The 16,172-nt window shown below is 42.3% G+C and overlaps 1 protein-coding gene across 1 annotated transcript; it reads left to right on the top strand.

The window, feature by feature from the left end:
• The first annotated feature begins 4,537 nt into the window (after positions 1 to 4,537).
• LOC101289951 (eotaxin) lies at positions 4,538 to 6,509 on the top strand. The gene is made up of 3 exons (XM_004267191.3): positions 4,538 to 4,677; positions 5,873 to 5,984; positions 6,382 to 6,509. Exons 1-3 carry the CDS (start codon positions 4,602 to 4,604, stop codon positions 6,485 to 6,487), a joined length of 294 nt encoding a protein of 97 aa, XP_004267239.1. The 5' UTR covers positions 4,538 to 4,601; the 3' UTR covers positions 6,488 to 6,509.
• Positions 6,510 to 16,172: the final 9,663 nt, after the last annotated feature.

The raw sequence follows: 16,172 nt of genomic DNA, 5'->3' as shown, positions 1-16,172 counted from the left end.
AATAGCCAAAGCAATCTTGAGAAAGCAAAATAGAGCTGGAGGAATCAGGCTCCCTGTCTTCAGACTATACTACAAACCTAGAGTAATCAAGACAGTGTGGTACTGGCACAAAAACAGAAATATAGATCAATGGAACAGGATAGAAAGCCCAGAGATAAACCCACACACATATGGTCACCTTATCTTTGATAAAGGAGGCAAGGATATACAGTGGAGAAAAGACAGCCTCTTCAATAAGTGGTGCTGGGAAAACTGGACAGCTACATGTAAAAGAACGAAATTAGAACACTCCCTAACACCATACACAAAAATAAACTCAAAATGAATTAAAGACCTAAATGTAAGGCCAGACACTATAAAACTCTTATAGGAAAATATAGGCAGAACACTCTTTGACATAAATCTCAGCAAGATCTTTTTTGACTCACCTTCTAGAGTAATGGAAATAAAATCAAAAATAAACAAATGGGACCTAATGAAACTTAAAAGCTTTTGCACAGCAAAGGAAACCTTAAACAAGATGAAAAGACAACCTTCAGAAGGGGAGAAAATATTTGCAGACGAAGCAACTGACAAAGGATTAATCTCTAAAATATACAAGCAGGTCATGCAGCTCAATATCAAAAGAACAAACAGCCCAATCCAAAAATGGGCAGAAGATCTAAATAGAATTTCTCCAAAGACATACAGATTGCCAACAAACACATGAAAAAATGCTCAACATCACTAATCATTAGAAAAATGCAAATCAAAACTACATTGAGGTATCACCTCACACTGGTCAGAGTGGCCCTTACAAAAACATCTACAAACAGTAAATGTGGGAGAGGGTGTGGAGAAAAGGAAACCTTCCTGCAGTGTTGGTGGGAATGTAAATTGATACAGCCACTATGGAGAATAGTAAGGAGGTTCCTTAAAGAACTAAAAATAGAACTACCATATGACCCAGCAAGCCCACTACTGGACATATACTCTGAGAAAACCATAATTCAAAAAGACTCATGTACCACAATGTTCATTGCAGCTCTATTTACAATAGCCAGGACATGGAAGCAACCTAAATGTCCATCAACAGATGAATGGATAAAGAAGATGTGGCCATATATATACAATGGAATATTACTCAGCCATAAAAAGGAACGAAATTGGGTTATTTGTAGTGAGTTGGATGGAACTAGAGTCTGTCATACAGAGTGAAGTAAGTCAGAAAGAGAAAAACAAATGCCATATTCTAACACATGTATATGGATTCTAAAAAAAAAAAAATGTTTCTGAAGAACCTAGGGGCAGGACAGGAATAAAGACGCAGATGTAGAGAATGGACTTGAGGACACGGGGATGGAGAAGGGTAAGCTGGAATGTAGTGAGAGGTTGGCACGAATTTATATATACTACCAAATGTATAATAGATAGCTAGTGGGAAGCAGCCGCACAGCACAGGGAGATCAGCTCGGTGCTTTGTGACCACCTAGAGGGGTGGGATAGGGAGGATGGGAGGGAGATGCAAGAGGGAGGAGATATGGGGATATATGTATATGTATAACTGATTCACTTTGTTATAAAGCAGAAACTAACACACCATTGTAAAGCAATTATACTCCAATAAAGATGTTAAAAGAATAATAAAAATAAAAAATAAAACACACCATGTTGCCTTAGGGATTTTGTCAGTGGTCCCCAAGCTTAAGGTCTCTATTCTTTTTTTTTCTTTTTTAAGAAAGGATTGGAATAAAATGAATGTTAATGTCTCTTTCAATTCTGTGTATAACTTTGCATTATTAGAGGAAATCTGGAGCAGAGCTGCAAAACAAACAAGGAGTCCGGCTTCCTGGGATCCTTGTCCACTGATCATCAGTCATTCTTTGGGAAACACTCAGGAAGGTCAGATTTCACAGGGGGGGGACCCACGTTCTGCCCATCACTCAGAGTCATTCCTGACCAAAGCCCCACATTTATCAGGCTCCAGGCCAGAGGCAAGTAATGGATCCAGCTCACATCACCACTGAGTGACAAACTTCCAAGGAAGAGAGACGTGACAGCCAGTGAAGCTGTCCCCACTTGTAAGAGACAGCCAGGCAACTGGACAAAACAGCTGCTGAACTTAAACGTTTAAAGATTTAATTTATTTCTACCTACTGAGGTTTCTCTGCTCCAGATGAAATCCAGAGCTTTGAAGGGAAACACAAGAATGTAAAGTTCCTTGCTAATAGGGCCCTCTAAAAACCCAGGAGACTTATGAAATTATTCCTCCTAAGAGGACATAATCACTCAACCTTATCAGCCAAACATGTTTGAATGTTCCAAACTTGTTGTATTGACACAGCTTTGAAGAGCTTGTTTCCTCCACTAGTGTAACTCAGGCATTCTTGGAGAATGTCCCTAGCATAACATGCCTTTATTTGGAAGCAGTTGGGAAAATTGGGGAGAAGATGTTGACGAAACCATATGATCAGACTCAAGGTCCTTTTCTAGCATCCCCTGGCCCACAAAATCTGCCCCATTTCTAAACACAAATATATAGGAATTTCCACTTACAGAGTAACAGAGTGATCACTCCACTGAGAACTTTATATATATATTAACTCATTTATTTCACCCAACAATTCTCTAAGGTAGGCATGATTATTATTCCCATCTTAACCTAGCAGAGAGTGGCTAGTAAGTTGTCCATGGTATCCAAGCTAATTAGTGTCAGAACCATCACCGAAACTCAGGATCCTGATTCCAGAGACCACGCTAGACCACTTCATCTGGAGCTGAGCAGGAAAGAGTAAGGAAAATCCAGATTTCCTGGTCTCTACTTAATTCCTTTTTAGGTACTTGTAGACCAGTTACTCTAGATGGGAGCTGAGAGAGCATGTAGGCCAGTAAGTGGACTCTCTTAATCTCGTGTCCATGATGGACATGACCAGTCAGCCACATCACTGTCATCTACTAATGCAAGGCAAGGCCTCAGAGTCCTTCTCAACACACCTCTCTGTGCCACCTGTACCAATTTGATACGGGAGTGTAAAGGAAGAGCCCGGAAATGGCCTTGCAGTGCCTCCATACCAGTATTCAATTCTGTATTCACCGCAGTGACCCCATTAAAGACTTTAATTAAGGACCTCATTAAAAGACCCCGTTAATAATGACCTCCCCTTGCACCATCTCCTACTAGGGGGCCTAGTGTTCTGCACGAAGAGGATAGATGTAGGTTCTTGTCTCTTTCTCTTTGATATTTTTAGCCATTGGGCACTTTGTCTGCAATGTGTGCTCAGGGAGTGAGGTTGAACTAGATTGCTGGTTTTCCAAATGTGTTCCTTGAATCCTTGGGGTGTGAGGGCATGTGGGCCAACTATTATGCTTCAAACAGACCCAATCCACTACAGTGTATTTGATGAACAAGCTTTGGCTATTTGATTCCATTTGGAAAATGTTTTAGCGGCTAAGCAAATAGCTTAGAAATGCCCAGGAACCTCCATACTGTTTTCCATAGGGGATGCACCGATTTCCACTCCCACCAATAGCGTCCAGGGGTTCCCTTTTCTCCACATCCTCGCCAACACTTACTGTGCCTTGTATTTTTTATAAAAGCCACCCTAAGAGGTGTGGAGTGATACCTCATTATGGTTTTGATTTGTATTTCTGGGGAGGTGTTCGTCAAAGTGTACAAACATTCAGTTATACGATGAATGAGTTCTGGGGGTCTAATGTACAGCAAGGTGACTCTAGTTAATAATACCATATTATATACTTGAAATTTGCTAATAGAGTAGATCTGAAGTGTTCTCACCATGCACACCCCCCAAAAAGTTAACTATGTGTGGTGATGGAGGTGATGGATGTGTGAGTTAACTTAACTGCAATAATCATTTCATAATGCATGTGAATATCAAACCATCATGCTGTACACCTTCAATATATACAATCTTTATTTGTCAAATTTCCTTAACAAAACTGAGTAAAGAATGCACAGGAAGTCAAGATAAATAAGAAATATTCAGTTCTGATGTCCTATAGCACTAAAATTCCAGGGCACTAAGATTCTGTGCACTAGATTGAATTATGGGGTGAGTTTCTCATGTGCTTCAATTCCTGGGTTCCCAGAGACCAAGCAATGTTCAGAGCTGCTGAGATCTCTCTGTATTTGGATGGGAGCCTAGCAGAAGTTTTAGGGCCCCTTTCCGGCCTCTAAAATCCTAAAGACCACCATGTGAACACAGGGACCAGGGACGGTACTTGAATCTCCTCATCTCTTCATGCCCTTGGTCTCCTTGACTCTTCCGCCACTGCAGATGGTTCATTTCAGAGAAAGCAGAGCTTGTAAGAATGACCCTCTAGGTTACCATTTGTGCTCAGTCATTCCAAAAACATGTGAGAATGAAAAGATGCGTTTGCCTCTTATGTCCTGTTAACTTGCTGGGATCTGGAACAGCAATTCAGGACTTGCCTTTGTCATGATTTGTTCATGACCCTGGCCAAGCAAAGGTTTCCCTGGAAGCTCCCACACCCTGTGCTGTCTTTAAAAGGCATGTAGAGCAGCCAGAGCTGCAGAGAGGCTGAGACAAACCCAGAAACCAACAGCTCTCAGACTAAAGCTGGTAACCTCCCCGCTCAACATGAAGGTCTCTGCAGCACTTCTGTGTCTGCTGCTCACAGCAGCCATCTTCAGCACCCAGGTGCTGGCTCAGCCAGGTAAGTCCCTTCTCTATGGCAAAGCTGATCACCACCAGAACTGTCAGATCAGCAAGAATCTGCAGAGACTTGCTGCAGACCCCGTCATTTTAAAGACGGGAAAACGGGTCCCACGAGTGGACAAGAAGAGCCCCGACCTCACAATCAGAGAAAGAGCCAGCACTAGAAACCCAGGCTACTGAGGTCAGTCCCCACATTCTTTCCTGACATGAATATTGAGAGTGACGTTTTGTCCATCCATAATCCGGCTGCCTTCGCATGTTTGGGGATGGGGGCACACGAAAGAAAGACCCTCTCTTATTGCAAGCACAGGGGGCATTTTTGTCAGTGGTGGAGAGAAAAAAAATGCTTTGACTGTACACCCCAAAATTTAACTGGATCCCAAGACAGTTTTCAGAAACAGTGGTTAGAGGAAGGGAATGAGGTCCCAGGGGAATCTCTCAAGGTGACATGTTGTGATTGTATCTATATGTTTGTATCATAACTCATGTTTTCATCTTCTGATGACTTAGATTTTCTGCATGTATCAGTCTGATAAGACAATGCATGCTGTGGTAACAAACAATCCTAAATTATCAAGGGCTTAAAACAACAAAGGTTAATTTCTTACTCATACTAAATATCTATAATGTATTGACTAGAGCTTTGACTTCATATACTCAGGATTCTGGATTGATGGGGCAATTGATGGATTGGGAACATTGCTGCTTACTGTAATGAAGGAAAAGAAAGCTCTCAAGGGTCTTGCACTGACAATTACAAAAGCTACCTTAGAAATGATACTTGTCACTTTGTCTTCTCACTTATTGCTCAAAACCAGTTAATGGTTCCAATCAACCAAAAGTGGCCAAGACTTGCAAGTCTACCATGCGTCCAGAAAGCAGAGAACGGAGAGTATTTGATGAGCAGTATTATGACTATCCCTTAGTGACGTAGCTCTTTGTAATGACAAAGTTGGAGCTTATTGCATTGACCAAGCTTTTTCCATAGCCTTGCCTGTAGTGATGGGTCCCTACTGTACAGCTGGGGACACCAAATCAAAGGCAGAGGTACAGGACCTCAGAGCAGATGGATTCTGCCTCCATCTCTTACATTTCCTTGCCTCCCTGAAATTTCTTTCCTTACAAAGTCATGCTTAAAAATTATCTACATATCATTAGTGCTCAGTCTTTCTATTCATTTCTCCCCAATTCAGCTTCTGTCCCAACTGTCTGCTGCTTTAATATGGCCAGAAGGAAGATCTCCATTCAGCGACTGCAGAGCTACAGAAGAATCACCAACAGCAAATGTCCCCAGAAAGCTGTGATGTAAGTAGAAAAAACCTACCCTCTCCCAGCCCCAAATTTCATTTCTGGGGGATAGAGCTCTTGAAACTGCATTAGAGTTAACTGGAGCCTTACACTTAGAGCGTTCCATCTCTATAATCCAATCCATGAGTTTTCACAACAGGAAATTTTCCCTCTAGCTCCCTGCCTAAAAGTTTGTTCAGGTCATATGAGTTCCTTCGAGTCAAGAGCAAGAATGGCTTTACTGAGCCATCAAGAGCAGCCACTGACCCTCAGCATCCCACCCTTCCTCTATCTCCTTCTTCTGCTCTCATGGCAACACCTTCATCCCATGGCAGATGGTCCTGGAAGGTTTAGGATTAAATTGGCACAAGTTTCAAAGAGGATCCTTAATAAGTTCTTTCCCTCTCTCCCACAGCTTCAGCACCAAGCAGGACAAGAAGATCTGTGTTGATCCACAGGAGAAATGGGTCCAGGATGCCATGAAGTACCTGGACCAAAAAGCCCAAACTTTAAAGCCATAAATATTCACCTTTTAAAACCAAACCAGAGCCTCAAAATGCTTGATTCATTCTCCCGGTCTTCCTAAGATGTATTCTGAGATAACCTCATTCCAAAAGGAATGGCTTTTATTTAATAATTTTAAAAAATATTGCATATAAGTTATTGACTTTTTAAAAAATTCTCTGCCATGAATTTTTGTTACTTTTTAAATGTAAAGCTTTGGTTGGGTCCCTCCCCCTCTGTGAGCCCCAATTCAATCACCTGCAACGTATGAGTAATGTTGTCTCTCTCCTCTTTAATTCCCTGGAATCTTGTAAGGGTCCTGGCAAGGATCATCGATACAAAAATGTTTTGTATTTTTAAGAAGACATTGCTCTTGTGAACCAAAGGTGTGGCTCATGATGTTAAATGGAAATACATGTTATTTTAGGAATTCAGAAAAAATATTTTTTATTACAGTCAACAATCGTATATTTTGTATATTTTGTGGGGAATCTACATTGAGCTGGGAGGGAGAAAGATGGAAGTAGGGGTGAGAGGTATGGTTATGGGGGCGGGAACTGTGTTCCTGAGAAATGGCCTTTTAGTTCCGCTGGTCTTCAATGAGATTCAGGGTAAAACTGACAAGACCAGACAAAACCTTTCCATCCCTCTAATTCCAGTCCCCAAGAGAGGTTTCCCAGACCCCAGGCGCTTCAGTCTCTTATTCAGCAGGACTCTCACCACTATTCTTTGCCTGGCCAGCGCCATGCTTGCCCCAAATCTCTCCCATGACCCATTGCAACAGCCTGTGATATTCTCCCTGTGCCTGACATTACTCCTCTGATCATCCTCCAACCCAGGATAAACAGAAAAGAGACATTAGGAAGTCAGAGGAAGCCTAGATAACCCTTGACAAGAGGTTTATTTAGACTAAGACTTTATCAGCACTTAAGGAGGCTTCATCCTGGAACTTAAACCAGGTCTTCATGGATGGACAAGTACAGGGGTTCTTTGAAAGCTCTTTCAGGCCAGGCAGAAAGGAGACAGGTATAGTTTGAGCGAATGCCTAGAAGCGGGGTGGGGGGGGGGATTATAATGTGTTTATCAAGTTGGGTGGAGGCCCACTGGGAAGATGTTAGATTGGAGTCTGTGTGAAGTGATGGGGAAATTTGAGAAGGAAGCTTGAGGCCAGTCTGTGAAGGTGGGGAGTTTATGCTCCATTCAGATAGTCATAAGTAAGATGAACATGTCATTTTTTTTTTTTTTACCATCTTTATTGGGGTATAATTGCTTTACAATGGTGTGTTAGTTTCTGCTTTATAACAAAATGAATCAGTTATACATATACATATGTTCCCATATCTCTTCCCTCTTGCGTCTCCCTCCCTCCCTCCCTCCCTATCCCGCCCCTCCAGGCTGTCACAAAGCACCAAGCCAATATCCCTGTGCCATGCGGCTGCTTCCAACTAGCTATCTACCTTACTACGTTTGTTAGTGTGTATATGTCCATGACTCTCTCTCGCCCTGTCACAGCTCACCCTTCCCCCTCCCCATAACCTCAAGTCCGTTCTCCAGTAGGTCTGCGTCTTTATTCTTGCCTCACCCCTAGGTTCTTCATGACATTTTTTTTTTCTTAAATTCCATATATATGTGTTAGCATACGGTATTTGTCTTTTTCTTTCTGACTTACTTCACTCTGTATGACAGACTCTAGGTCTATCCACCTCATTACAAATAGCTCAATTTCGTTTCTTTTTATGGCTGAGTAATATTCCATTGTATATATGTGCCACATCTTCTTTATCCATTCATCCGATGATGGGCACTTAGGTTGTTTCCATCTCCGGGCTATTGTAAATAGAGCTGCAATGAACATTTTGGTACATGACTCTTTTTGAATTTCGGTTTTCTCAGGGTATATGCCCAGTAGTGGGATTGCTGGGTCATATGGTAGTTCTATTTGTAGCTTTTTAAGGAACCTCCATACTGTTCTCCATAGTGGCTGAACCAATTCACATTCCCACCAGCAGTGCAAGAGTGTTCCCTTTTCTCCACACCCTCTCCAGCATTTATTGTTGGCAGATTTTTTGATGATGGCCATTCTGACTGGTGTGAGATGATATCTCATTGTAGTTTTGATTTGCATTTCTCTAATGATTAATGATGTTGAGCATTCTTTCATGTGTTTGTTGGCAGTCTGTATATCTTCTTTGGAGAAATGTCTATTTAGGTCTTCTGCCCATTTTTGGATTGGGTTGTTTGTTTTTTTGTTATTGAGCTGCATGAGCTGCTTGTAAATTTTGGAGATTAATCCTTTGTCGGTTACTTCATTTGCAAATATTTTCTCCCATTCTGAGGGTTGTCTTTTGGTCTTGTTTATGGTTTCCTTTGCTGTGCAAAAGCTTTGAAGTTTCATTAGGTCCCATTTGTTTATTTTTGCTTTTATTTCCATTACTCTAGGAGGTGGGTCAGAAAGGATCTTGCTGTGATTTATGTCATAGAGTGTTCTGCCTATGTTTTCCTCTAAGAGTTTGATAGTTTCTGGCCTTATATTTAGGTCTTTAATCCATTTTGAGCTTATTTTTGTGTATGGTGTTAGGGAGTGATCTAATCTCATACTTTTACATGTAGCTGTCCAGTTTTCCCAGCACCACTTATTGAAGAGGCTGTCCTTTCTCCACTGTACATTACTGCCACCTTTATCAAAGATAAGGTGTCCATATGTGCATGGGTTTATCTCTGGGCTTTCTATCCTGTTCCATTGAGCTATATTTCTGTTTTTGTGCCAGTACCATACCGTCTTGATAACTGTAGCTTTGTAGTATAGTCTGAAGTCAGGGAGCCTGATTCCTCCAGTTCCTTTTTTCATTCTCAAGATTGCTTTGGCTATTCGGGGTCTTTTGTGTTTCCATACAAATTGCAAAATTTTTGTTCTAGTTCTGTGAAAAATGCCATTGGTAGTTTGATAGGGATTGCAATGAATCTGTAGATTGCTTTGGGTAGTAGAGTCATTTTCACAATGTTGATTCTTCCAATCCAAGAACATGGTATATCTATCCATCTATTTATGTCATCTTTAATTTCTTTCATCAGTGTCTTATAGTTTTCTGCATACAGGTCTTTTGTCTCCTTAGGTAGGTTTATTCCTAGATATTTTATTCTTTTTGTTGCAATGGTAAATGGGAGTGTTTTCTTGATTTCACTTTCAGATTTTTCATCATTAGTATATAGGAATGCCAGAGATTTCTGTGCATTAATTTTGTATCCTGCCACTTTACCAAATTCATTGATTAGCTCTAGTAGTTTTCTGGTAGCATCTTTAGGATTCTCTATGTATAGGATCATGTCATCTGCAAACAGTGACAGCTTTACTTCTTCTTTTCTGATTTGGATTCCTTTTATTTCCTTTTCTTCTCTGATTGCTGTGGCTAAAACTTCCAAAACTATGTTGAATAAGAGTGGTGAGAGTGGGCAACCTTGTCTTGTTCCTGATCTTAGTGGAAATGCTTTCAGTTTTTCACCATTGAGGATGATGTTTGCTATGGGCTTGTCATATATGGCCTTTATTAGAACATGTCATTTTTATCACCCAAATTAGGGCACGTTTGAGAATAAAAGGAGGCACCATTAATAATTATACTGGGACAACAGATATAAATTAACACCGACCCTGGCAAATCAGAGCATCTGGTCACCCTAGTGCTAATAGACATTGAAAGTTTTGATTTAGTGGGGAAGGGGAGTGCCATGATCGGTGGGGCTTCTTCAGTAAACACCTCTGTGGGCTGGAGTGGGAGGGGTAAGGGGGAACAGCCGGTACACTCTGGCAATGTATAGGCATGAGGTTGTTAAATAACAAAAATTCTACTGAAAAAGTTTAAAGGTCAAATTGGCTTTATTCAACAATTCATGAATCAGGCAGCAGCCCATCTAGCAATAAAAAGGAGCTTCCCCAAGCTGTAGAAAGGAATGGTTTTTAGAGGCAGAAAGGCGATGGAAAAAGGAAGTTATTAGCAAAGAATGCATTGTTTCAGGCAAGGTCACGTTCCTAAGGAGAATGGAAGGGCCTGGCAGTTGGGTCAGCTCACTAGTGCTGACCGGATATTTCCAGGTTGACTCGTTGAAGGTCACAATCCTGGGCGGTTGAACTGAAGTTAGTTCAGGTAATAAGTCTTGGTTTGCTGATGTGGGGATTAGCGTAAGTGACTCTATTTGGGGCCTGCTGTCTCCTTTTTATTTTGTTTTATTTATTCTATTTTATTTTTTCTGTCTCCTTTTTAAAACTATCCCACCCCCCCTCCACTTTTGATCAGAATAACTGAGACATGAGATCAAAATTTAAGGCATTAGCACCACTCTTAGCTACTGCTCTGTAGTTCTCACAGCTTTTGTCCATCCTCTGTGTGGTATTCACAGGTCAGGACCATTTTTTCCTTCATCTCTGTGATGTCCATAGGTCATGGTTTCAGGTTCATGATTTTTTTTTTTTTTTTTGCGGTACGCGGACCTCTCACTGTTGTGGCCTCTCCCGTTGCGGAGCACAGGCTCCGGACGCGCAGGCTCAGCGGCCATGGCTCACGGGCCCAGCCGCTCCGCAGCATGTGTGATCTTCCCGGACCGGGGCACAAACCCGTGTCCCCTGCCTTGGCAGGCGGACTCTCAACCACTGCGCCACCAGGGAAGCCCCAGGTTCATGATTTTTAAGTTGGCTATTCTCTTTGTTCATCTTCTGACATTCCAGTCTTAGAGAGAATACAACACACCAGGGAGATTACTATGATTATTATAAGCCAGATAATCCTTAATGTTTGGAGTGCACTTCGAGCCATGGTTTCTAAGACCCAAACCAATCAAAATCAAATAAGTCAAAGAAAGAGCCATTGAAGGAGTCACCTTGCTAAGCCAAGTGGCTTGCTCAGTGGTCTTACGTAACTGAGTCTCAGCTTCCCCAGAAGGGTTATCCAGGTGCAGCAAGTGGTGTTGACCACAGCACAGACCTCTCTTTGTCCAGCTAGAAGATAATCAAGGGCTATCCTATGATTAAGAGGAACCTTGACCAGAGAGTTTAAGGATCTTTATTGGGCACCTATTGTCTTAGCAATGGAATCTGCAATGTCTTCAGGAGTTAAGGAGGGGTTCCTGATCATATTGTCACTTGTATTTACTCATAACCAGGGAAGTATGGCCCTGCCAAAGGAAGCTAATCTTGAGTCATGACCACCTTCCGATAATTCCTTTCTAACCCAATGGTGTAAATCCAGGGAAGTCAATCAATGAGATGACTTAACTCATTTGTGGAAAGTTAGAGGCACAGTTAGATAACCTAAGAGGCATTGCCTGGCTGTGCCCTCGGCATCTAGGCATCCATAGGCCCAGGGAGAATGAAAACAGCCACAGAGAGAGACAAAGCATGTTGAGGCACAGAGCATTCTGGGTACTGTTAATGGACTCATTCACAGGGTTTGCTGCATTTACCCGTCCAAGCCAGGGCTCAGTCAGGTCTTCAGCACATATGGGAAGAGAATCTCCTAGCCTGCAATAAAGAGTCGTCCTAAATGCTTCGTAAAGATGTGCACTGCTGGTGAGATCTCTTAGTGATTGGGGGCCAATCTGATTTAGATAATCATGGGAACGTGGGGCTGCAAATGTACTAAGATTTTTGTAGGTATTTGTGTCTAATTGAGTACATACAGTTACGATTTGACAAAGGGTAAAACAAGGCACAGGGTGTTCTGGTGACAAGAGTTGAACTTAGTAAGAGAGTTCTAAATGGGGGTCAACTGTAGTTTGCAGTGACATTGGAAATAGAAGAGAAATTGGTCACGAGGGTCTCTAGCATCATGGATAGATTAGAATCTTTGAAGACAAATTGAGCATTCTGAAAGGTTACTCCCCTTAGCAATGGCCTGGGAGATACAGATGAGAGTGTTATCTTTCCAAGCCAATGTCAGAGTAAAAGAAAGAAAGGGAAGAAAAAAATTTCATGTTCAGTTAAAGTATGAAGTCTTGATCTGGCGGCTTGGGTGGAAACAGTCTATTTTGAAGTCAGCTGCTTCTCTCTTATAGTTTGGTTCAGGGGTATCCAGCACCTGTACAGGACCAGATGTCAGGTGGAGGCTTCCTTAGCTGTGATGTGCTTACCCAAGGCTCAATGCCCTCTAGTTTCACAGCCGTGTTAGTGGTCAGGAACACTTAGTAAGGTCCTTTCAAACGGAGTCCGAAGGCTGTTTTCCTCTGATGACGTTTCCAGAATACCCAGTCACCAGGCTCCAGACTGTGACCAACACGATCTTTTGAATTGGAATACAGGAAATCTTCTTTAACCTGTCGATAGGCTTTAGCATAAGACATTAAAGCCTTACAGTAGCTGATCACATTAGCATGAAACAAGGGATCAGCAGACAGTTGTATACCAAGGGACATTTGTCTACCAGTGACTATCTCATGTGGAGTGAGTTTATGTTTCCCAAAGGGTGTATTACAAACAGGCAGCAAGGCCAGAGGCAACATCTTAGACCAAGGGAGTCCAGTAGTTTCAGCAAGTTTAGAGATTTTAAGTTTGAAGATCCCATGAGTTCCATCTTGCCTGATGATCGAGGGTGATAGGTACTGTGATGACTCCAAAAACTTTGCAGGGTTTTTGCTAAGGCTCGTATGATTTTCCCCCCCAGAGACGTGGATGCCTTGATCACTGGAGACTGTGGAAGGTTTACCCAAAGTGGAAAACACATTTTCTAAAAGATTTTTTTTCCATTATGAGGGCATCAGCCTTGTGGCAGGGAAAAGCTTCAACCCATCCAGAAAACATACATACCATGACAAGAACATAGTGGTAACCCATTCTAGGTGGCAACTGAATGAAGTCCAGTTGCAGGTGTAAAAGGGTCCAAAGGGAGGAGGTCGGAGGCCTCTGGGAACAAAGAAAATTTTTCCAGGATTAGGGACCTGACAGGTCAGACATTTCTAGTAAACGTTTTTTGCAATTTTATAGGCATCTTCCCACCAAAGTTTATTTAAAATTTGAGTCATCTTAAATGCACCATGGTGAGTGAAAGAATGCAAAACCTGAAAAACGGGACTGGCCGGAAGCTGTGAAGAAATAAGTAGCCATATTGATTTCCCCATAACTCCAACTGTTTATTAAATTTACAACCACAGTCAATCTTAGTTTCTCTGACTCAGGAGCAGACTGTTGCTCTGTTGCAAGGACATCAGCATGGTGTAAGTCTGGCAACAAAAGGTCACAATATAGAAGCAGAATGGACTTCACATGTGCCACTGCTTTTTTTTTTTTTGGCTACCTTACATCTTTGTTTCTGCACATGGGCTTTCTCTAGTTGCGGCAAGCAGGGGCTACTCTTCGTTGCGGTGAGCAGACTTCTCATTGGAGTGGCTTCTCTTGTTGCAGAGCATGGGCTCTAGGCGCTCAGGCTTCAGTAGTTGTGGCACGTGGGCTCAGTAGCTGTGGCTCGCGGGCTCCACGGCATGTGGGATCTTCCAGGACCAGGGATCGAACCCATGTCCGCTGCACTGGCAGGAGGATTCTTAACCACTGTGCCACCAGGGAAGTCCCATGCCACAACTTTTATAGACTTTTATGGCCTTCTCATGAAAGCCAGCCAGGGTGTCTCCCTGATATTCAGGTTCAGTCCTCAATTTTAATAATAGCAATTCCTGAAATAACAATTTCAGAAGCTAAGAGAATGGCAGTAAGAAGGTTGTTTATTTGTTATCCATGTTTGATTGGGGTCCCAGAGGATGTAAGAAAACCCCTTTGTTTCCATAACATTCCCAAATCACGGACAATACCAAAGGCATACCAGCTGTCAGTATAAATATTAACAGTTTGTCCTGATAACTGGCACAGAGCTTGGCTTGTTGAGCTGATTTAGCTTGTGGGAGACATTCCCTCTCAGGTAGTTCATTTTGGGTAGTAAGAGCATCACCAGTGTGGAAATCACCTTTCTCATTTTTTTACAATCAGAACCATCCACAGACAAAATTAGATCAGGATTACTCGACAGGGTGTCTGTAAATCAGAATGTTGTGTCACAAAATGGGATATTATTACCGCGCAGTCATGGGGCTCACCTTCATCAGGTAGAAGTGGTAACATAGCAGGATTAAGGATGTTGTATTAAGGTACAGATTAGGCGGTGAGAACAGAAGGATCTCACAGAAGGTCAGTCTGCTTGCAGAGAAATGTTGGGTCAGCTCAGAATTAAGAAGACTTTGGACAGCGTGAAGAATTTGTAAATAAACATCATTTCCTAGGGTTAGATCCTCTGAGGCTTTACTAACTTTGCAGCTGCGGCTATAGCCTTAAGACAGCTGGGGGGGCAGGAACCACGGAATCAAGCTGATGCTGTAACAGGCCTGTGTTCATTACCAGGCTCTCGATGCTCCCAGGGCCTGGTTCTCTCTCTCCTGCGCAGATAAGTTGAAAGGTTTTGAATAGTGAGGTAGCCCTAGGACAGGAGGTTCTTGTTTTAGTCTTAGAAAGGCCTACCCATGTTTATCTTCCCATGGAAGGGGTTCAGGGACAGAAATTTTAGTAAGTTCATAGAAAGGGGAAGCTAATAGGAAAAATTAGGAACTCGTAGTCGGCAATACCTGCTAGGCCTAGAAAGCCACAAAGCTGTCACTTAGTTGTGGGCCTAGGAAGTCCTTGGTTTAGTTTAATCATTTTTGGAGATAGCTGGATTCACCAAGAGCTTACATTACGACTCAGTAATGAACAGTGTCTAGAGATAATTGTAACTTTTACTTACAGCAAATAAGTGGAAAGCTTTATGGATGCCTCTTTGGTAACTGAGCACAGCAAGAGGTCATCTACATGCTGTAGAAGGTTGATTTCCTGACACCGGAGGGTCTTACATCTTGGGGGAGCAATTGGGAGGAACAGGAGAGGGCCTCAGTGAACCTTTGAAGCGTGACTGTCTGGGTATATTGTTGATGGTTCCACGTCAAGATGAATAGATATTGGCTGTTGGGGTCCATAGGGATGCTGACAAAGGCTGAGCAAAGGTCCACAGCAGTGAACCCTTTTGAGTCTGGCGGAACTTGTGATAAAAGGAGGTTCAGGATCGGAACCACCAGGAAACAGGGAACCACTATCTTGTTAATAGTTCTCAAGTCCTGGACAAATCATCTTCCCGCCCATTAGCTATACTGGGAGGATCTGCGTGTTGCAGGGGCCGGTACAGAAATGACCAGCCTCAGCGTGATTCTTTTGCTATGGGACAAGTTGAGAGGCCTTGTACAGCCTCAGTGAGGCAATTTGGGAAGAAGTTTAGCCAGATCTATCTGAATATGTACAGGCTTTATACTTTTTATTCTACCAACATCAGTATTAGAAGTAGCCCACAGATTTTTGAGCACCTCGATTAAATTAGGGGACTTTTGTTTGAATTCTTCTTGCAAACCAAGGACAAATTGTAAAGAACATATAAGATCAGGTTCAAGTTGGTCAGGAAATTCTAAGGTGGAGTCTCCATGGGAAGCAAAACATATCAGTCCTTTTCATTTAGAAAAGAGATCTCTACCTAATACATCAACTGGGGCTGTGTCACACAGCAAAAAAGAATGCTTTACCCATGATCATTTTGCATTGCTTGAGATAGAAATTCTCCCTGAACGTTATTAGATGGAAACCTCTTTTTCACAGGATTTGTTGTCCTATGAGAGTGGGGTTTAAAGTGGAGAGTGCAGCCCAGGATCTAC

The sequence above is a fragment of the Orcinus orca genome, chromosome 19, assembly GCF_937001465.1.
Source record: "Orcinus orca chromosome 19, mOrcOrc1.1, whole genome shotgun sequence".
Lineage (NCBI taxonomy): Eukaryota > Metazoa > Chordata > Mammalia > Artiodactyla > Delphinidae > Orcinus > Orcinus orca.
Note: the sequence above shows the minus strand (reverse complement) of the source record. Positions and strands in the feature narration are given on the sequence as shown.